The following is a 22,181-nucleotide window of genomic DNA, read 5'->3' as shown; positions in this document are numbered from 1 at the left end:
GGGAGAGCAGGAAACGGAGCCACGGTTGCCTCTGCTGAGAGGTGCTGCATTCAGAATAACTCCTCGAGTAGCAGCAGACACGTGCCACAGGCTTAGGGCGTTTCCTCCCGGCTTCACCCAGGTTCTCCCACAACGAAAACAATCTAGGGAGTTGCCTCAGCCACCACATGTCTCGGAGCGTGGACTGCTCCGCCCGCGCAACCGCGTGGTGGAGGGCGGGGCCCGTCCCTGACGTCACACAGGGCTCCGCCCCTTAGGGGAGAGGCGGGAGCGCGTGAGCTCTGTTACGCAGGCGCGTTCGTCCTTTATAAATGGCGCTAGAGGCCGACGGTGGGGGTGTAGGGGGAGGGTGTTGCCGCCATTTTGTAGGATGTTTGTCGCAGCGACTGGGAGAGAAGACGGCGGTTTGGTGACAATTACTGGCCAAAGGGCCTTTTACTTTTGCGGAGGTAAGGTTTCGGATAGGGTGTTCTGGGCTGGGCGGTTTCCCAGTCTTTTAGGTCTCGAAGCCACGTGTCGGAAAAAGGACGGGATTCGGGGCCTCGGCAACGGGGGTTTCTTCGGGGCACAGCTCTGCTCGTGGCATTTGAAACCTAAAGTTGCCCAGGTGTCATGGTAGATTTAAAATCCTAGGGCGGAAAGGCCTCGGCTCTGCTGCTGACTCTTCTCAGAGAGGCCAGGTCACTCATCACGGCTCCTTAGGCCCGTGACTCGTCCCGCCGATGAGGGTGAGACCCTGCGAGAGCCTCCTGGGGCAAGTGTTGTCCTAGATCAAGCCTTATTCTGGGTCCCTGGCCTCGGCCGTTTGTAGCATTCTGGGATTTTCCGAGGTCAGACTTATGCCTCTGAGTGCGCCAAAGGCCCTGACCAGGTGCCCTGGCGGAGAGGCGGGGGGTGGGGACTGGGCGTCCGAGGAACTGCTAGTTTGCGAGTCCAGGTGGTGGAATTTAGCTCGTGCTTGTGAGAGGTAAATACGGAGAGGCTCATCCTTTGTGCGAACTGTTTTTTTCCTAAAGTGGAGCATAGTATTGTTGCATCAGATCTGCATTTCTGATACTTCTGCATCACACTGTCCTTGATTACTTAAGTAACCGTGAAATGCTTATACTATTCTTAGGAAACAGCGCTCCAAACTGACCACGTCAGCCACCTGGTCTTATTTTATAGCTATCTTTGTATGATTGTGCGCCATACATACACCCACAGGCTTCTTGTTATCCATTACATACAGTACTCTTGGAGCCATCTAATCATAACTTTAACCTATATAGATATTTTAATATAGATAACGTAAAATTGTCGGGTAATACAGGGTGTTAAAGGGCAGTAGAGAATCAGGTTTCTAAGATGGATATAAACATCCGATGTTTATTGTATCTGATGTTTTTATTGAAGGATGTCCGATGATTCTAACATGTAGGATTCTTTGTTAATTAGAAATAGTGTGATAATTCTAGATAGTTTTTCTTTTTTTTGTATGCGAAGGAACCTAATCTGTGTAACCTGGATCTGGGATTCTTCTCTTGGCCTCCGGAGAAAATATTTCTGAACAGTAGTGGCGGCGGGGGGGCGGGGCGGGAATGGCTTCCTAACAGCTGAATTAAATTTAAAGTAATGAACTTGGCTAGAGAAATAAAAACCTTTGGCTCTCCCAAGATGCTTATTTTAATATTTGCATATTGATAACTGTGGTTATTTAAGAATTCTGCCTTGATGAGCTAGTTATGGCCTACTGACAGTAGAAGGAAAAAAACAGAACTGAAGCAGACACACGTTTTGCAAAAACTGCATAATAGTCATAGTAATAAACCTCAGTCATCAGATGTTGTAATTTTGCTTGCTATGATTTAAGAATGCTTAACTAAACAATTTTAAAGAGTTCCTGTGTGGTTAAAATACAATTTGGGTAATTGAAGGGTCAGAAGAATTCCACTAGAAATATAATTTTTTTTTTGATGGCTTTTCTGATGGTCTTTTGGCTCAGGTTAATTTGTAATGTCATTTATTTCAGTTTCCCATATTCAAATGACTATGTAAATCAGAATGCTCACTTATCAATTTCCAGTGAGAGCCCTGAGTAGAGTTTTAGGATTTTTGTTGGACCTAAGAATCAACAAGAGAAGTGAGTTAAAAGATCTGAATATTTGGTGGCTTCGGGCTCTGATGGCATGATACCTACATTTTCTTAGGGAATACCTCCCAGGAGATGCCTCATTTTAAAGTCTTTTAATTCATTTGAAGTCTTTTAAATTTTTTACTTGAATTTGTTGGCTTGTTATTGAGTCATTTGGGCTAACTGAAGGGGGTTAACTAAGTTGGTTTTGCTCCATTTTACCTGTTTTCAGCTCCTTGCTGAGTTGTGAACCTCACCCTCTTCAACAGTTTGGACATCACTGTTAAAAACTTAACTGCTTTGTGAAAGAATTAAGATGGGAAGAGGCAGATAGGGATGACATTGTTAGAACACAGATCCTGATCCTGAATGGAACCTGTGAGGATGTAGATGGAGTCAGGGAATTGTCACAATTATCTGATTTCAGTGTGACCATATTCATCCTTATAGGTTCATTTCTTTAGTCACCCCAGATCTACAACAAATATGTTTAATTTTAAGAATGGCTGCAGGATGATCTGAAAATAAACAGTCATCTCCTATATTCAGTATCCCTAAGTGTTTCTCTGACTTCAGTTATTTGTATCACAGTATTTCGACAAAGCTGCATGACACTTGTGATATTTGTTTTAAATTAGTTCACATTTAAAGTTAACATCAATAACTTAATAATTTGATTATATCAATAACTTAAGAGATTAGTAATAATTTACCATAGAAAGAAGGTAATGATAAAAATAAAACCAAAAAAGTTATTAATTTCTAGCTAGATATTGTTGTCTACTGAAGGCTCTAAGCCTGAATCCTGACTCTTTTTTTAAAATGGCAGTTAGCAAGTGTTAGTTGAAGATATGCACCAAGCTGAGAATTTATCCAGAAGAATTGAAAGAAAATGTATTAAGGTCTCACAGTGTTATCATTTAGTACTAGGTGTGTATACCACTTAGAATCATCTGACATACCAGTGGGATAGTGCCTCCATGCCCTGGGAACCATTACCTACGAAGATTTTAGAACCTGTACAACCCTATGTGCTGGGGTTTTTCTATTTAATATTAATGTGAAATATTTTATTTACTAAATATAACCATCTGTAAATTCCACAACTCACTTTTCATTTCCATTAACAGATGAGGCATTCCAAAAGAACTCACTGCCCTGACTGGGATAGCAGAGAAAGCTGGGGACATGAAAGCTACAGTGGAAGTCACAAACGGAAGAGGAGATCCCACAGTAGTACACAAGAGAACAGACATTGTAAACCACATCACCAGCTTAAAGAATCTGATTGGTAAATTACGCTTGACCTAGTACCATTTTAACACTAATAGTTTTAATGACTTGTCATTAGCTTATATAGCTTTCATCTGTCAGATTGTTTTATAAATCAGTCAACAAATACTCATTTAGAAAATATTTACTGAGTGCCTATTATATGCTAGACACTGCTGTGAATAGAACAGAGTTCCTACCCTCACATATCTGTGTCCATTTCGGAGCTGTAGGAGACAGTTGATTGAGTCCCAGCTGCCAGTAATATAGTTGGGGGAAATGAGACACACAAAAGTTAAGTAAGTGATTAAAGGACCAGTGAGTGCCTTTAACTTGTATGTAGTAGGGAGAGCTGTACATTGGGGCACTTATTTAGGGTTCCACAAATGAGAGATAATGAAGGGTGGGGAAGAGTTCATCCAGATGAGAAAAATAGCATGTGGTGTGTGAGAATGTTAAAGTGTGTTGGGGATTAGTTGCTTATACTGTATTCTACAGGTTATATTTGTAGATAAGGCCAGTAGATATGTTTGGGATTTTTAGAAGCTTGGCTGTTGTAAGAAGGGCCTCAATAAAAATTTCCAATGGCATGTGTCCTGTTCTATTGTATTCTTACCAGTGTAAAATTTGGAGGTAATACATTTATATAGAATTGAAGGAATTTTTCAAGTTCCTAAATGATTAAACAAAGCCTAGGTGAATAGAGTTTCTTTCATTCTGTCCTCCATTAATTTCCCTCTCTCATTTGTTTTTGTTGGTTCTATGTTTTCTCCTTGTTTTGTGCAGATGTTCCACTGGGACTGTTTGCCAGATTGCTTTCTAAATTAGCCAACTGGGGTTACTTTAAAAAACAATATGTAATTTTTTTCCTTCTCCATGCCAAAACAGACTTGTTCTGTAGAACAGTGAGCTTGTTGGTAATCAGTGCAGACTAATCATTCTTCACACACTATCATATGGAGGGAAGAGGGAGAATCTATGCCAGGATTTCAATGACCTGAGCTAATTAATGTATTATACAAGAATATCTGTACCCTATATTAAGATAAATACAAAATACTCTGTAAGGCTTAACATATAGTACTAACCATTCATGGATTTATTATGCATTGTATGTGTAGAAAGGAAGTGATATGAATGATGAATGATATGAATGATGAATTCATATTCATAATTAACCACATAAAGATGTTACTGAGTCAGTGCAATAACCACTAGGCCAATAGTTTCTTCTTTGATATTGGCACCAGAGATGTCTGGTGGTAATTGCTCTCTAATCTGGAGTAATCTAATAATCTTTTTCAAGATTCAAAACTTTACAAGAGTGTTTTTTGTAAAATTATTGGAAAAAAATGAAAAATACAGAAGCGTATAAAGAAGGTACGCTTGGTAGGATGCTAGTCCCCCATTTGGATGTAAAGTTATTTCTTATTCTTCTGAAAAATATTTTTGTATACAAATCTTTGCCTCTGAATATTTCCTGAAAATAGGTTCTAAGAAGGGACAGTTTCAAGTTAAAGGGTGTGAACTCTTATAAGGCTCTTGCTACATATTCACATATTTTTCTAGAAAGTTTGTACCAAGTTACACTCCTACGACATGCTGTCACCAGTCTTGCCTATTTTGAAATGCCAAGAATAGTGTTTTGTTTTATTTGAATTTTTAAATTTCTGCTGAATTTGTCCTCTGTCATGTGCTTATTGAACACTTGAACATTTTTTTAATTGAAGTATATTTGATTGTGAACATTATTTTTGTATTCTTAGCCTATTTTTTCTATTAAAGTGTATTTTTCTTATGATTTATCAGCGCTTTTATTGGTTATCAATTATCTTACCTTTTTTCATATATATTTCAGAGTGTCTTTTCTTTATGATTTGTAAGTAGCCTGTGAATTTCTCCCTTCCTACAGGCTTAATCAATTCTACACAGGAAGACTGATGTGGCTGTGAACACTGTGAACACATTTTATATCCTTAAATGTCTTGTTGTAACATAGAGTATCAAGCCTTAAACCAGTGATTCTCAAACTTTAGTGTGAATAGAATCACTTTGGAGGTATGTTTAAAATGCATATTACCAGATTATTCAGTGAGTCTGACCTGGGGTCCAGGGATCTTCATTTTTAAAAATTCAATATTTCGATATTGTTAATAAACAGACCACCCTTTGAGAAACACTGTTTTAAGCCCTTTAGCCCGGCATACAAGATTTTGGATGATCTGTTCCCAGCTTATTTATTTGCCTATGTTCCCCTATGTGAAAATTGCTCTTGCTGAAATTGTCTACTTACTATTTCCTAAGTAACATGTAGACAAACTCATCTCTAAGCCATTCTGGCTAAAAGTGCTCTATAAATGTAAGATGGTAATATGCCATTTTTCTTTCCTGGCATTTCTTCTACTTCCCACTTTGCCCAAATCCTGATTTCCCTTTAAGATGCAACTGTTCCCTTCTTTTTCATGAAATCTTCCCTGACCATTTTAAGCATTTTGAGTTTTTTCTCCTAAGCACTCATATCCAGGCTTTCAACATTTCCTGCATTGTTGAGTTTTGTTTTATTCTTGTATGAGTAATCTCAAACTGAACAGTTATTTGTTGGCAGGGATTTTGCCTCATATATATTTTTTACCTTCCACAGGACCTGTGTGGAAATAAAAACAAATGCCCATAGCCTCATTAGTCTTGGCTGTTTTGAAGAACTACAGTGAAATATTCACTGGACATTCAGTGAATATTTTTAGAAATTAAATCAGTCTGTTCATCCTGTTCACTGTGTCCATATAGCCTTTATAATTCTGTAGACTTTGTTTATATAATCTCTAAGCCTTGGTTTTTATAGGTTGAAGAGGTCCTCATCTTTTTAGTTTATCCTCATGGTATTACTTCACTCTATGTTTGTTATTCTTTAGATTATTTATGGATTATCAGCAGCTCTAATTTCATGCACTAGTCCAGCTAAGGATTATTAGTGTTAGAGTTTTCCGATAAATTTTAGACTTTTATGGGAAGGATGCCTTACAGAATTAAACAGATGCCCTTTAGAGTATGGTAATTTCTAGTTTGACGTATTGTAGATCTCTCCCTTAATGGTTCCAAGCAACTGATCAGATCCCTGACTTAGACCCAGATTTAGACCCTAATATCCTGAGTTGTTTCTCCAATGGCTAGAACTTAAGGCTGACACTGGGGAAAGGGGGTTTCTGCATCTCCCCAGCCTGGATTTGATGCCAGCCCTGTTGAGTAGCAGTTTTAGAGATGCTTCTCCTTTATTTCTGTGTAAACCAGCCTCCTGAGAAAACAAATGACAACATATTCTGGGAAAAAGAAAGAGGTTAGTGAGGGCAGTCTGGTTAACATCTGTCACTCCATTGCTTGTCAGGATTATTTTAGCTGGTGTGTCTGACTGGGCAGGTGTCCCCTCTCTCCCTCAGTGCTCCATGTGCACTGAGGGATCTCTAGAAGCTTCACACTCTGTTGAAAAGGACACTCATCCCAGGTAGAGAGGGGGATGGGAAACTGGGCCAATTGAATCTTTTTCTTTCCATCAGATCAAGGCTGCTTAACTGGAATCCATTGACTTCCTGAGGTCCATGACCTCTGAAATTCCTTGCCAAGTTTTGTTTACGCATTTGTGCGTTTCTTAGGGGAGAGGGTCCATATCTCTCAATGAGATTTTCAAAGGGATCTGTAGATTCAGAAGTTAAGCACTATGGCATTCTTGTTTATTTCACAAGCAGGAGTGACAAATTCAAAATGCAAAGGGAAGTAGGGGGTTGGGAAATCCTAAGCAAGCAATTACAAGAACCTTTTCTCATTTGAGGGGGATATATTTTAGATATTTTTGGCACATGAAGCAGCCTTCAAAAGCTGTGTTGTCTATTTCTCAGAGAGATACAGGAAGCTCGAAATAGAGGAGAGGAGATGGAATAGGTGGTGTGTATAATAATACTGGCACATACAATAGGATTTAGAATGTGCTCTACAACCATGGCAAATCATTTTCCTTCTAGGGATCTCAGTTTAGTCATCTGTAAAATGAGAGGCCTGAAATATATTTAAGATTCCTTTAGCTCTAATACACCTTTCATGAAAGAACTCTGTGTGCCAGAGATACCTAACTTACATTAAGAAGGAAAGGAATCCTGTTTTGCCTGCCTCATATTGTGTGTGGCTCTGAAAAAAGGAAGAGAGCTTAGTTACAGATGCATATATCACAAGATTGATGAATTTCAGAAGAGCAGTTTTGTGAATTTTTGGTCTTAACTTTCCCCAGAAGGTAAAGGGACACTTAATCAAGTAAACACTGAATATGTTGAATGATTTGACCCAAGCTTTGTTCCTTCATAGCAGTATATATTAATAGAGATATGTTCCCCTTTACTTGTTGGTTAAAGTAAAATTACTTCTTAAGTTTTGTGAGTTAAATATAAATTCTAATTCATCAATTTGTATTTTTTTCTTTTATTGAGTTAGCTGTTTTAAACCAGGAATTCTTGAGAGAATGTTTTATTTTAACCACGTTATTCTAGAATGAAGAGAGTAATTTTAAATCCTTTAATGTGTTTGCAGTCATTATTTAGAAGCAGGGTCCTTGAATGAGAGAGATTATCGGGACCGGAGATACATTGATGAATACAGAAATGACTACTGCGAAAGATATGTTCCTAGACATTATCACAGAGACGTTGAAAGCAGTTATCGAATCCACTGCAGGAAATCTTCAGTCCGAAGCAGGAGAAGCAGTCCTAAAAGGAAGCGTAATAGACACTGTTCAAGTAATCAGTCACGTTCGGTATGACTGATTTTGTTTTTATTTTGGGTGGATACTTATCTGTGTGTAAAAGCTCTTACTGAGCCAATAAATTTGAAAAAGTTTATAATACTATATGAATATAATTGTGTTTATATTACTTGAATCCTTAAAGGAAACTTCCAAATTCTTACAACTAATCTGTATTTATTAGTTAGCCCTCATTTGCCCACATTTACTCATTTTCTGCAGACCAGATCATGAGTTTCTTGATTTTAATGTTAAAAATATTTTTATCTTTTATAACATAATCATACGAAAAGATGAAGCACCCATCTTTTCTTTCATCTTAAACGTTTTTTACTTTAAAAGAAACCCCTTTCCCAGTACTTGGAGACAAATGTAGAAAGTTGCACTGGCGGATACTTACCCTGTGTATAGCACAGGCTCCAATTAGTTCCATTGGAGTTCTGAAAGTGGGTGCTGAAGGGGAAATTATTGTCCAGAAAGCCTGCCCTTTTTTTTTTTACACTCATGAATCTTCACTTGTTTGCAGTAAACTATGAATTATTATTTTCCTCCCCAAGTTTTCTTCAGTAGAACTATCATTGATTAGATCGAACATTGACATTAGCCTTTATTTTCCCCTTTTATTTTAATTATGTTTAAAAATATTGCTAAATATCAATTTGAACTAATCTTGACATTTTAAAACATTTTCCTGACAAACTAGACATCTCAACTCACAGCATAGGCTATTTTATAACAAGAGATTAATAGATCATGACATTGCATTCTTTAAATTTCAGACTTCAATTAAGTCAGTATTTTAAAGAGACAATTGTGTTGTTTTTTTCTATTGCCACTTTAAGTATCTTATCTGAAAATCTGTTCCTTGCCATGTTTTTCTTCTGTAACATAAACTGTGCCTTGTGAATTTCTGGGGACTGAATTTGAAATTGCTCCTGCCAACTGTTCGTGGCCTGGTGCTTATCTGAATGCCTGAATATCTCCCCGCTGAATGAATTGCGTATTCTGCCCTGAATTCACTCTGATATATTGATTGGCTGGATGATCTTGGTGCTGCCCACTTGCCGTTCCAGAAGAGCCACCGAAGGAAAAGATCCAGGAGTATAGAGGATGATGAGGAGGGTCACCTGATCTGTCAAAGTGGAGACGTTCTAAGAGCAAGATGTATAGAATATTTTTCAACACTTTTTAAACTTTTCAGACAGAATAATCTTTTTAAGAATAGTTTGTCAGCGGGGGGCTAAAGAACTCTTCATTGCTTTTTTGTTTTGTTTTTCGTGGGTTTGTTTGTTGTTCTTTTGTATTTCTTCTTTTCTATAGAGTTTAAATATTTCTACTCTAAAGTTCCAAAATAATCAGTGGAATTTGAGATTAGAGCAAGAATGATAGCTCTATCTAAATTATTTTTGTAGCAGCTGAAAATAAAATAATTTGACAGCTGGAACCTTAATTATGCTTTAATAGAGATCATTTGAAAATATTCCACACTTAAGCATTCATTATTTGAATAACTGATAATTTGTACGCAGGTACTTACACTTCTTTCTCCCCCCTCACTTTAGATGAAATCGTGGACACTTTGGGAGAAGGGGCCTTTGGCAAAGTTGTAGAGTGTATTGATCATGGCATGTAAGTTTGTTGTTTTTCTTTTTTGAACATTCTGATATTTTTGGTGGAGAAGGATCCATAATTTAAATGAACTGGAATTTAAGTGGTAACTATGTGTTTTCTTGGGAGGTATAAGTATTCAAAAGTTCTTGAACTGTGTATGATTTATTTACCGTAAGTATGGATTTTGATCAAGAATGCTAAGAATTTTTATCAGATGGAGTTCATCGAAATTAATGTGAATGTTCAAGTGAAGAGTTTCCTAGAACTTAGGTCCTTAGCTTTCTATAAGAGATTTGGAGTGCTTTACCCTACTTTTGAAATGCAGAGACAATAAGTTAACATGTCTAATCTTGGTTCAGAAACTTTTATTTCCAAAGGAAATGTTTTCTTCTAGGATCTCTATTCTGTGGTTGCAAGTTTTTATGTAAGTGAATGTCTTAAAACAGTTTAGTGGAAACTGCACATTTCTAAATTGACATCTAAACTTTTCTTCATAAAATAGTTGAGGATGTAATTTCCAGCTTACTGTAAATGCTGATTTTTTTTAAAAAAACATATCTCTCTTTTTAAATGTTTGGAGGAATCTAAATACAACAGCTTGATACCTCCTGTCATCCATGAACAAACTTTTCTTGAATACTTAGAAATGCTGTATCCTTGAACTTACTTTTACTTCATTTTTCATAGAGAATATTATCCTAAGTGTCTTTTATTATCACCCTTTCCTCTCTATGACAAAAATGTGAACATAAAGTAAAATTTTAAGATATTTTGAAATACTTTGACTTAGGAAAGTTGCTAAGAATTCCCATATATTCTTCACCCAGATTCCACAAATGTTAACATTTTACAGTATTTAATCATTCTCTATATTTACATGTTATATGTATTTTCAAGTTTTGCCAGCTCATCTACAGACCTGATTCACATTTCACTAGTTGTCCCATTAAGGTCTTTTAAAAATTTCTTGAGGTTCTAAGACTTGAGTATTTGAGATATTCCAATGAATAGTATTCAATTGATCAAGTACAAATCTGTTACAAATTTTGATACTTATTAGACCTAAAACATACAGTTTGAAAATATATCTTTTATTGAGATGGTTGGGGCCTTTAAAAAATGAGTTCATGTGTCCATAGATAAATCTTACTGTTTTAGCATTAAGTTTCCATTTTTCGTTTTTTTTAATTGACAAGTAATATGAAAACTTGTAAGTTTAAGGTGTATAACGTTGGTTTGAAACATTTATATACTGCAATATGATTACTATAGTAGCATTAGCTAACACCATTATCCATTTTTCATTTTTATAGCTATTAGCACTGTTCATTTTTATAGCTTATTAGCAGTTAGAAAACTTGGCCATATGATTAAATAGATGAGACTAGAAAAAGTTTTGTCACAGCAGTTTTATAGTAATTCTTGTAAGTCTTGAGATATATGCTATACATCATAGGGAGATAAATCATTAAAAATTTATTTTGATGATTATATATCAGCCCACAACTTCATTGGGGCCTTGTCAAAGAAATGAGTTTGGAATAGGTTTGCTATCCAACCACTAGAAAAATTTGTTTGCCTCAAAGATTTTTTTTTTTTTTATAAACAGCCTAGAGCACAAACCTTACCATATTAATTTCGTGTGCATGGGGTTCTCTTTTGTAATGTGGGAAGGCCATAGTGAAAAATGCAGGGTTGACTGCTGGCTTGTATTCAAGAAGATCAGGTTTAGAAAAGAGGACAGAAGGAAGCTGAAGATTTGGAAATCCCTTTCCTCAAAATCATTTATGGCTTTTTTTTTTGGCCGCACCACGTGGCTTGCGGGATCTCAGCTCCCCGACCAGGGATTGAGCCTGGGCCTACGGCAGTGAAAGCTCATGTCTTAACCACTGGACCACCAGGGAATTCCCTCTGTACTTTTTAGGAAGTATTACAGATGTCCCGGTCTAAAACACGCTGCCCTACATTGTTGCTATTTATACCTATTCGCATCCGTGAATGCACTAAACATTTTTTTGGCTTCATGACTTATTGGTGTCTCCTTTGCCGGAATTATCTAACAAACTGATAGTTGTCTTTCTTCTCTGAAGAAGTCTAAGCTCCCCTAACCCTGATGGTTAGGCTCTTTCTTCTCTCTACTCCTTATACCAGGCACTTCTAACCTTATGATAAGTTGTTCAAGTGTCTGTCTTTTCCATTAGACTGTGAGGTACATGGGACAAGCCCTTTTTAACACTGATTCCAATGCAACATCTGGCACAGTCGCTAGCCTGGTGAATGAGTGAATGCTTTCAGCAGTAGTATGTTCTATTCAAGGTTTATATTTTTATCCTTTTTTTTTAAAAAAACTACTTATAAAATCTAGGTAAATTTAAACTTTTGGAAACAAACATTAACGTTGATAAGTATTAAGAGAAATCATCACTCCGTATAATGTATATTTTGTCAAAATGTTTCGAAAAAATGTTTATAGATCTGCTATAATATACCCTGAAAGATTATTTTAGGAAAATAGCATAGAATGATTGGTACTTAATAAGATTATGCTTTAGAGCAGGGGTCCCCAACCCCTGGGCTGTGGACTGGTAGGAACTGGGCCTCACAGCAGGAGGTGAGCAGTGGAGGAGCAAGTGAAATTTCATCTGCTGCTCCCCATAGCTTGCATTACCACCTGAAACATCACACCCTTCCCCCACCATGGAAAAATTGTCTTCCATGAAACCGGTCCCTGGTGCCAAAAAGGTTGGGGATAGCTGCTTTAGAGGATACATGTCTTCAGTGCCCTTCTGTACATTTACCATTTTCATTTTGTTTTTAAGGGGTGGCATGCATGTAGCGGTGAAAATCATAAAAAATGTGGGACGATATCGTGAAGCAGCTCGTTCAGAAATCCAAGTATTAGAACATTTAAATAGTACTGATCCCAATAGTGTCTTGTAAGTAATAAACTTGGAACTGTGATCCATTATGTTACATGAAATAATCAGAATTCTGTGAACTGAATTATTTTTATTCTGATCTGTTTTAGCCGATGTGTCCAGATGCTAGAATGGTTTGATCATCATGGTCATGTTTGTATTGTGTTTGAACTCCTGGGACTTAGTACCTATGATTTCATTAAAGAAAACAGCTTTCTGCCATTTCAAATTGACCATATCAGGCAAATGGCATATCAGATCTGTCAGTCAATAAATTGTAAGTATACTTGTTAAATTTTTAAATACCAGTAAATTAAAGGTTTTATTGTACAAGCAACATATCAAAACATTGTCACTAAAAATGCACATTGCAAGTAAAGATGAAACCACTTTTGATCCCTACCTCTACTACTAATTCTCCTGTCTTCCGGTACAGATTAAATTTGTAAGTGAAACTAATAATGTCTTTTTGTTCTTTTGTAGTTTTGCATCATAATAAATTAACCCATACGGATCTGAAGCCTGAAAATATTTTATTTGTGAAGTCTGACTATGTAGTCAAGTATAATTCAAAAATGGTAAGTTACACTTGTTTTAATTTTGGTAGTTGTCTTTAAAATTAATTTAGCTTGGTGATCCTTGGATGAGGAATTTTACCTTTGAGGCTTATTATATCCTGATGTTTAACCCAAAAAGGGTAATCCTTTGCCTTTCTCATGGGGTTATTTTGAAAATCAAAAAGATAATTCATGTGCAAGCCTTTTGGATAGTGCTATAAAATATTTCATATCTTTATTGATCTTTGTGTTTACTTAACTGTATCTCTAGAAACGTGATGAACGCACACTGAAAAACACAGATATCAAAGTTGTTGACTTAGGAAGTGCAACATACGATGATGAACATCATAGTACTTTGGTATCTACACGGCATTACAGAGCTCCAGAGGTCATTTTGGGTTAGTAGATACCAGACTTCCTGATATTTTAATTGAAAAAGAGATTTTTTGTTCTCTACAGCTTTTATTGGGGGGCAGGTAGTTGGGGGATAGCTGTAATTTTCTTAGCAGTGTACAGAAAATGTTTTCTGTTTTCATAAAAGCTGTCTGGACATTGCTATAAATATTTTTCCTGAGTGGGAAAAATGTGATATCATCTGTAAAGATATTCCAGGTTGTGGTTATTTTTGAACAAGTCAGTCTTACAAGATCATAAGAGAACAAGCTGTATTGGCTAAGTACATGACAGCAGTATGATTTTGAAGCAATGTGGGCACCTCTTTTCGTCTCATCACAAATCATGGTGCTGGTGAAAATGCTAAAGATTGGGTTGGCAGACGTCTAGATGTAGGGTGGATGGAGGTTAAGAGGAGAAGAAAGAGGGGCTAGTCTAAGAGGAGAGCTTCTTTGATCATCTTTGACATGAGAAAGCATAGAAAGGAAAATTAGTTAAGGTGCAGGGTTTTAAAATATTAATAAAAGGGAACTCAATGAGGGAGAGCGCGTCTTATGCCTCAAAATTTAAAAGTTCGAGACCAAGTCATGTTGATAGAGCAAGGAAGTCAGAAATGGCTTTGGGGGCTTGGAGACAGTGGGAAAAATTCAGATCAGGTGATATTGGGAGATAGTTAAATGGTATAAACATATTACTTCACCAAAAGTAAGTTTCAACCGAGGTTGGATAGTAAAACATCTTTGTGGAATCAGTCTTTTCCACTTTTTACCTTTTGTCTAAGAGGACTTGGTAGTTCAGAATATGAATGTGAAAGCAAACTAATGATGTTTACCTAGAGTAGAGAATTAGTAAAAGGGACAGGAAATTAAGAATATTATGTAGTGCTGGCTAGTAGAACTTTCCATGATGATAGAAATGTTCTATATCTGCACTACCCAACATGGTAGCAATTAGTAGCCACACGTAGACTACTGTGTACTTTCAGTATAGCCGGTGTGACTGAGGAACTGAATTTTAAATTAATTTAAATTTTAGATTTAAATAGCCACATGTGGCTAGTGGCTACCAAATAGGATAGCACAGGTTTGGAGCTCATCTTTGAGATTGATGTTACTAGGATTTCTGCTTAGTATGGTCTGAAAGAAGCTGCTGTGTTGCAGTAGTTTAGAAAGTGTATTCATGGTTGAGGACTGAAGGCTGCAATGAAGGTAAAAGAAAAGAGTGTGGGAAGAGATTGTGGACAGAGATGTATTTTCAGAGCTTAAAAAGAGATAACTTGCTGTGTTTTATCAATTTTAAGAAGAAGATTTTTCTCTACATTTTAACATGTGAGGGAACATAACACAAAACAATTGGCATTTTTTCTTTGTTATTGGTTTGTAAAATAGTGGTGTATCTTACAGTTAGTTAATGGCCTCCTCCTAGATTGCATAAGATACAGTGATTCTTAGTAATAATACAGTCCCATGCGTGGCCAGGCTGGGGATAGTTGATATAAATCTGAAATTGGGGTTATTGGTCTTTAGGAAAAGAAATGAACAGATGGGAAGATTAGAAGGGTTCTTTGTGTGTTTGTGAAGTGTTACTCCTGAGGATTAAGGCAGAATTAGGTTGAAGAGGAAGATGTTGTCAGTTGCTACCATTGAGGAGGGCAGTTGGTCTCATGTCTTGGGTGTTGGTAGTAAACAGAAGTTGGTAAAAGTGAATGATGTGAAATTCCAAAGAGTATGAGAGCTGACGCATAAGAGAATGAGGTAATTTACAGTCACTTGGGAGAAAGCTGGACTGGGAGACAGGAGTGGCTGGAAAAGAAAACTTTCATCTTAGATCCAGGCTCTGTCATTTGCAGATTTTGTATGTGTTACTGTAAGTAGAAACCATGCTCCATTATCCTTTTGTTCAAGTGATAAGTACCATGAGGGTTAACAAAAATGGCTAAATCATAGTCAAGTTCCTTGAATATATCGTTTCTTCCTTTGTCTTTAAATTCAGTAATGTTACTGAAAGTAATTGAAATGTCTTTTAAAGTAGGATTTATTTGTACATTATTGTTTTATTAAAAACTTAATCTTTAAAAGGTTAAAACATCTGTATGGTTTACTCTTTTCCTTTCTAATTAGATATAGACTTAAGGCTAGGTGTTTTTTTCTTTTCTGAATAATGTTACTCTTGAGAATTCTGAAGGAGAAAGTATATATGATCATATATAGACAACCTGAAAGTACATATATAGATACCTCTCTATGTGAACTTTAAAGAGCTATATAATTCTGCTTATGGGTGACACTGCTTATAATATCCATTATAATTCTTACATAATTTATGTGACACTACTATTTCTTTTAATGGAAGAAATAAACTCAGATATCAAGCTGATGGTAATTGATGAGGGGTTAGTAATTACATTCTGAGGATAATTATTGATCTATGTTTGCACTAATAAAATGTAAAATTTCATAGAACAACCGTTAACTGGGTATAACAGTGCTCCTCATTGCACAAGCAATTCAGAGACTATGGAATATATGCTAATCCTTCTTATTTTACGTAAAATGCTTCCTCCCCCAGGTTAAAATACTGTAATTTGATACAAGGATATGGAGGACTGAAAGCATAGTGAATAATGTTTGATATAAAACTAAAAATGTAAACCCTGAATTTACTATCATATTCTCCTAAATAGGCTATATAAAGAGAGCACCCACATAGGAAAAGATATTGTGTATTGGCAATTAAAAATTGTTGCATAATACAATGTTTGGTTTTGTTTTTAAATAGCTTTAGGTTGGTCTCAGCCTTGTGATGTTTGGAGCATAGGTTGCATTCTTATTGAATATTACCTTGGTTTCACAGTCTTTCAGGTATGTATTTAGTAAATGTTATTTACTGATTCATTATGAGCTTTAATGTTAAAGGCATGTTAAAGTTTTGGTTTCCATATTGGAAAGTTGCCATAGTGTCATTATTCTTGAGATTAAAACTTACATGTGCAAAATAGTCATCCTTCTCTAAAACCATAGTTGAATGAAATACTCCCAGTGAATGGTCATAATTCATTCTGCATGTGGAGCTTTTAAACACATGGTTCATATTGACTTCATATGATCTGTTTTATTGTGGTGCTCCTTCATAAATTTACATTAGTGTTACTATGGTCAGTTTTAATTCGGCTCTGGTTATGTTGCACTTTTATTAAAAGAATTCAGAAACAGTAAGTTGTATTAAGCATCTATGACACCCTAGGCACATTTCTAAGCACTATGTGTATAAAAATTAAAAGACAGCATCTCTGTCCTCAAGGAAGTCATACACAGGATAGACATGGGAAAACGTACAGTACAATGTGATACTTGCTATAATGGAACAATGTAGAAGGGAACCCAGAAAAGGTGAACGGTTAAGTTTCCTTAGAGAAGGCATCACTGAGGAGTAGGGAGTTTAATCCATGCTATAAGGAAGTGTAAGAGTTTGTCAGAGAACTAGAGTGTGTGATGGCCATATCAGGAAGAAATGGTATTCATAAATGCAACAGGCATAAAGGAAGCTACTCTAGTTGAGGAAGGATGAATAGTGCTGTCAAGAGTGTCTTGGATAAATAGGAAAATGGTGTCAGTAGGCAAGTACTGATTCATAGTGGACTTGTTTGCCATAGAAAGGTATTTGTTTTATCCTAGGAGTCAGTGGTTTCCAAATGTAGACTGGTTGGTCTAAAATTAAAATGATTTTGTAGGGTTGCCATTCTGGCTTTCATTTAGAAATTATCTCTCCTGGTTTTTTGGTATTAAAATGTTCTTTCTGTGAAATGGTAATAGTTATTGGCTTACTTGGCAGAACAAAAAGGAGAAAATGTTATTTAGGTCTCTACTTTTTTTCCTCATAATTTTGCTTATGTCAGAAAACTAGAAGTCTTGAAAGCTTCAAGTGGTGTAACCATTGAAGAACTTTAAGAGGGTTGTGATTTGATCAAGGTGTGTTGTTAGATGGGGTGAGGGTGGATAGGGAGTTCCTGGCTAATACTATCAAGGTTGATTTGAGGTTATGGCAATGCAGGATGAGGAGGGAGGAAGCTGTGATGAATTATAAGTCACTTAGGTGGCTGTTGCAGAATATATGTGTTCACTGCTGTGGGGCACCTCACCAAACTTCTGTCTACTCTGTAGAGATATGTTAAAAGTACTCTGAGATTGTAGACAAGTTTGATATCTAGAACATAGCTGTCGGTCATTTCTAGGGGGTGGTGTCTGGTTTTGTGGTAGTAAGCTATAGGGTCAAGGAAAAAGTTGAGCACAGTGCATGCTTTCTTCATTCTGACACATATAAAATCCTTCAGATGGTTTTATGATTGTAAATCATTCTGAGATCTTAAGCGTCGATTATTAACTTTGGTTTGAGATGTGGTTTATATTTTAATTCTACCCTCCAAAATAGACTTCAACTAAGGAACTTTTTGAAGATAATGGAGCTTGTATTATTTATTCCTGTCACGAATTAAGAACATTTTGAAAGCAGTGTGCTAGGCACAGTAGCTAATGGATTTAAAAAGCATTGCACATAGACTCTGCTCTTCAGAACAAGGGTTGGCAAACTATATCCTGTCTGATGCCTGCTTTAAAAAACGAAAAAGAATATGTGGTAGAGACCATTTGTGACCATCCAAGCCTAAAATATTTACTATCTGGTCCTTTACATAAGAAGTTTGCCAGCCTCTGCTTAGGAGTGTACCATTTAGTTTAACAATTTATTCTACTTTAGCCAAAGCTCTGTTACTGTGTAATTTAAGAATATGAGTTTTGACTTGGGTTCACAGCTCAGGTTTCCTCATTGATGAGCTATGTGAGCTTGAGCTAGTATCTTAACCTCTTTGAAAGTTATGTTCCCACATTCCTAGCTCAAGGTTGTTGTAAGAATTATTGGGACTGTGTTTTTATTGTCTAGGATTAGTGTTACGAAGTTTCTATCCATTGGGTAATGGAGGTTAGTTAAGCAACCGATAAAATGAGTAGCCAGGTTTTTGGTAATCTTCCCCAGTCATCCCTCAGTTAAACAGTGCAAGTAATACAAATAAGGAAAATCTGTTCTGTTTTACATTAAACAAATTATTCCAACATTGTTAATCAACTGTACTTCAGTAAAATATACTTAAAAAGTTGTTCCTCAATCAGCTATACAGACCTTACCAATCCATTTCAGAAATCGGACAATCAGTATAGCTCATTCAGTTTTTTTCCATCTTTGAAGTAGAGTGTAATATAAATTGTATAGCTGTCTAATCTAGTCCTTTTATGGAAACACTATTTTCTTTTTTTTCTTAACATTTATTTATTTACTTTTTTCGGTTGCATTGGGTCTTCATTCCAGCACGTGGGCTTCTCTCTCGTTGCGGTGCGCGGATTTTCTCTCTCCAGTTGTGGTGTGCAGGTTCCAGAGTGTGTGAGCTCTGTAGTTGCGGCTCGTGGGCTCTCTCATTGTGGTGGGCAGGCTTAGTTGGAAAGTGGATTCTTTACCACTGGACTACCAGGGAAGTCCCGGAAACACTATCTTCTTGTGTTTTCCTTTTATGTGCATGTAGGGAAATGGAAAGTGCTAAGTTTCTTTTTCCTATTTTTTTAGACTCATGATAGTAAAGAGCACCTGGCAATGATGGAACGTATGTTAGGACCCATACCAACACGCATGATTCAGAAAACACGGTATGCTTTTTAAGATTAAAGCCCTATATTGGGTACATGCAGTGGCCTATATTCAAAACTATAGAAAACCCATCTTTGTTGTTATTGCTTATTCCAAAGACTGTAGATTTTGAATTTTTTTTCATGAAGTCGTTTTTGAAAAGTAATGCAATATTTACTTTGTGATCCAGTAAATAAAGTGGTGTTTTTATACTCAAGGTAACCTTTGCATAAGTGTTTTCCTACGTTGATTTAAAAATAATACATAGAGTAGTAAAAAGAGCTTGATTTTGGAGTCATATCTAAGTTTGAATTCCAGACTGTTGCAAACCACATGTATGTCTTTGGACAAGAATACTATAAGTGGTTTCAAAACATAGCTTCACCACAGAACTCATCCAGGGAATTGTTAAAGATTTCCAGCCCCATACCAGATCTAGTGAAATCAGAATTTACAGGAATGGATCTAGGAACCTCTGTTTTTGAAGCTGGCATTGTTTCACTTATGGTATTTGGGAACAGCTTAGGTGGGATACTAAAACTTCAGAGGGTACAAGATTAGGAAAAATATCATATAAGGTAGCCGATATAATTATTGCTGAGATTTTTAGAAATTGTATGTTTATATATATAGAAAGAGAGATGTCTGTGGTTCCATCTTTTCCCCCAATCCCCTGGTGGGGGCAGGGCAAGCATGTGGGATTTTGGGGGGTTTGTTTTTTTTTTAATCCAGACGTCTCTTTCCTATAGGAAACACAAGTATTTTCATCATAATCAGCTAGATTGGGAGGAACATAGTTCTGCTGGTAGATATGTTAGGAGACGCTGCAAACCATTAAAGGTAAAGCAACAAAAAACAAAAAAGAAACTGTTTTAACTATTTTTTAATGTCTTTCTTAAACAAAGTCATTTTTCCCCTCAGGAATTTATGCTTTGTCATGATGAGGAACATGAGAAACTGTTTGACCTGATTCGAAGAATGTTAGAATATGATCCAGTGAAAAGAATTACCTTGGATGAAGCATTGCAGCATCCTTTCTTTGACTTATTAAAAAAGAAATGAAATGGAAATCAGTGGTCTTACTATACTTCTCAAGAAGAGATTATTTAAGACTGTGTCAGTCAACTCTAAACATTCTAATATTTTTGTAAACCTTAAATTATTTTGTACAGTTAAGTGTAAATGCTGTATGTTTTGTATCAATAGCATAATTATCTTGTTAAGCAAATATGGTCTTGATAATGAATGAAATATAAAAGCTAAAATTAATTTTCCTTTTTTGAGATTAATTACCATTTTTAAAGACCTTTGGAATATCTTTTGTGTCCAGCGATAAATGTGATTGATCTTGCTTTTTTGTACATGGAGGTTGACTCTTGGAAGTGATTTTTGTGTTTTGTTTTTTGTTTTTTTTGAGTAAAAGGAAATCTTGGCTACTTCATTCTTAAAAGAATATTCTTTATTTACCTCAAACTTTTCTTAGCTTTAAAAGTTTTTTCTGTAATTGTTGAACAGGTAATAAGTATTATTAACTCTAGGTAGGCAGGTATTAGAAACCAAAACCCATAGGAACTGTTTGCTGTTGGAATTTCATACTTACAATTGTGTTCTTTTTCATTGGGTGATGTCAGTGGTGGTAAGTAGCATTCATGGAAAGACATCCAACTTGTGCATCGTAATAGGTTAATAAAACCACATACACACTTCGTTTAAGATTAAAGTCTAACTGGAAAGTTAGCTTGGAAAGTCCTGTTTTCCAATGGCTATTTATGTAGTTAGTCACAAATGTAGAAATAGGAATTCTGATGACTGAGGTTTTTGTTTTTAATGCCAAATCTTCAGGAGTCTAGAAATTGTCCAATATCTGTTTCCTTACCATATGAAGTATAAATACTTAAACCTTAGCCTATGAGACTTTAAGGTTATTATTAAACAATTTGTATTTATGTTACTCTTTACTGGGAAAAAAAAAAAAAGATTTGATTGGAGAACACTTGGGAAGAAAACTGCAGAAATTTCCAGACCCTGATTGGTTAACATAATGAACTTTTTGTTTGTAGGTATTTTTTTCTGTTTACCTGTTTTCACATTAAAAACTACATGGTAAATATTAATTTAGTAAAAAAAAAAACAAAAACTATTGATCAGTCTGCCAGGTAAAAATGTTTTTTGTTGTAGATTTCATGATTGATTATCCAGATAAAGGTTTTTTGTTAAAAGTATTCCCATTTCTGAAGTGCATTACCAAAGATTTGAGTTTTATCTGTATTCTGAACATAAAATGCATGTAATTTTTTGGTATGACAAATAGTGATACCAAGGTGGGTTTCTCTACATGATCCGCTGGTAGCATCTGCACATATAGTAAAGCTATGTTCCTGAAGTTGACTAGGAATTTAAGAAAGCTGAAATTTTGCCATAGAATCACTGCATAAATTATGCTTAGGGCTCTGATGCAGCCTACATATGTTATATAACTACAGTCTACATATGTTATATGTTATATAACTATGTTATATGTTATAAGGTTTTTTTAAAGGAGCATTTGATGTAAAGAAAAGGTTTTTCCTTAACACAGCAATGTCGTTACAGAGATTAAGAAGTCAGCCATCCTTTATTTTCCTCTCCATTTCCATACTGCTGGTGCCACTCTACTACCTAAGCCTCCTGACCTTTCCCTACAAGTGCTCCAAGTTCCCAAATTAATGTTTACTTTCTCCCCCATCAGAAACTCATTCCTTTGGAGTAGCTGATCTCAGGATATAGGAGGAAAGAAAAATATCCACACTATTTCTTACTAAGAAGTTAATGATTGCTAACCCCTTTCCCTGCTGAAAAGTATTTACATTCTTCACTAAGGG

At 36.0% G+C, this 22,181-nt stretch overlaps 1 protein-coding gene across 4 annotated transcripts; it reads left to right on the top strand.

Annotated features, from left to right (window-relative positions):
- Window positions 1-303: 303 nt before the first annotated feature.
- CLK4 (CDC like kinase 4) lies at window positions 304-21,542 on the top strand. Of its 4 annotated transcripts, XM_027098278.1 has the most exons (13): window positions 304-449; window positions 3,244-3,404; window positions 7,958-8,180; window positions 9,242-9,332; window positions 9,731-9,797; window positions 12,599-12,715; window positions 12,808-12,974; window positions 13,181-13,275; window positions 13,526-13,655; window positions 16,429-16,511; window positions 19,261-19,340; window positions 20,070-20,160; window positions 20,242-21,542. In XM_027098278.1, the coding sequence occupies exons 2-13, from the start codon at window positions 3,244-3,246 to the stop codon at window positions 20,380-20,382; spliced, it is 1,446 nt and encodes a 481-aa protein (XP_026954079.1). In that variant the 5' UTR covers window positions 304-449; the 3' UTR covers window positions 20,383-21,542. The 4 variants fall into 4 exon arrangements, with proteins under 4 accessions (XP_026954079.1, XP_026954082.1, XP_026954081.1 ...); XM_027098281.1 differs by lacking the exon at window positions 20,070-20,160; XM_027098280.1 differs by lacking the exons at window positions 19,261-19,340; window positions 20,070-20,160.
- The last annotated feature ends 639 nt before the right edge of the window (window positions 21,543-22,181 follow it).

Source organism: Aethalodelphis obliquidens, unplaced genomic scaffold, assembly GCF_003676395.1.
Source record: "Aethalodelphis obliquidens isolate GAN/ISIS:26980383/991018 unplaced genomic scaffold, ASM367639v1 scaffold121, whole genome shotgun sequence".
Lineage (NCBI taxonomy): Eukaryota > Metazoa > Chordata > Mammalia > Artiodactyla > Delphinidae > Aethalodelphis > Aethalodelphis obliquidens.
The sequence above is the reverse complement of the archived record's forward strand: the minus strand, read 5'-3'. Positions and strand labels throughout refer to the sequence as shown.

Coding starts and splice junctions, on each gene's coding strand:
- CLK4 (XM_027098278.1), top strand. CDS start 3,244: ATGAGGCATTCCAAAAGAACTCACTGCCCTGACTGGGATAGCAGAGAA. Junction 9,798..12,598: donor GAGTGTATTGATCATGGCAT/GTAAGTTTGTTG, acceptor TTTGTTTTTAAG/GGGTGGCATGCATGTAGCGG. Junction 19,341..20,069: donor CGCATGATTCAGAAAACACG/GTATGCTTTTTA, acceptor TCTTTCCTATAG/GAAACACAAGTATTTTCATC.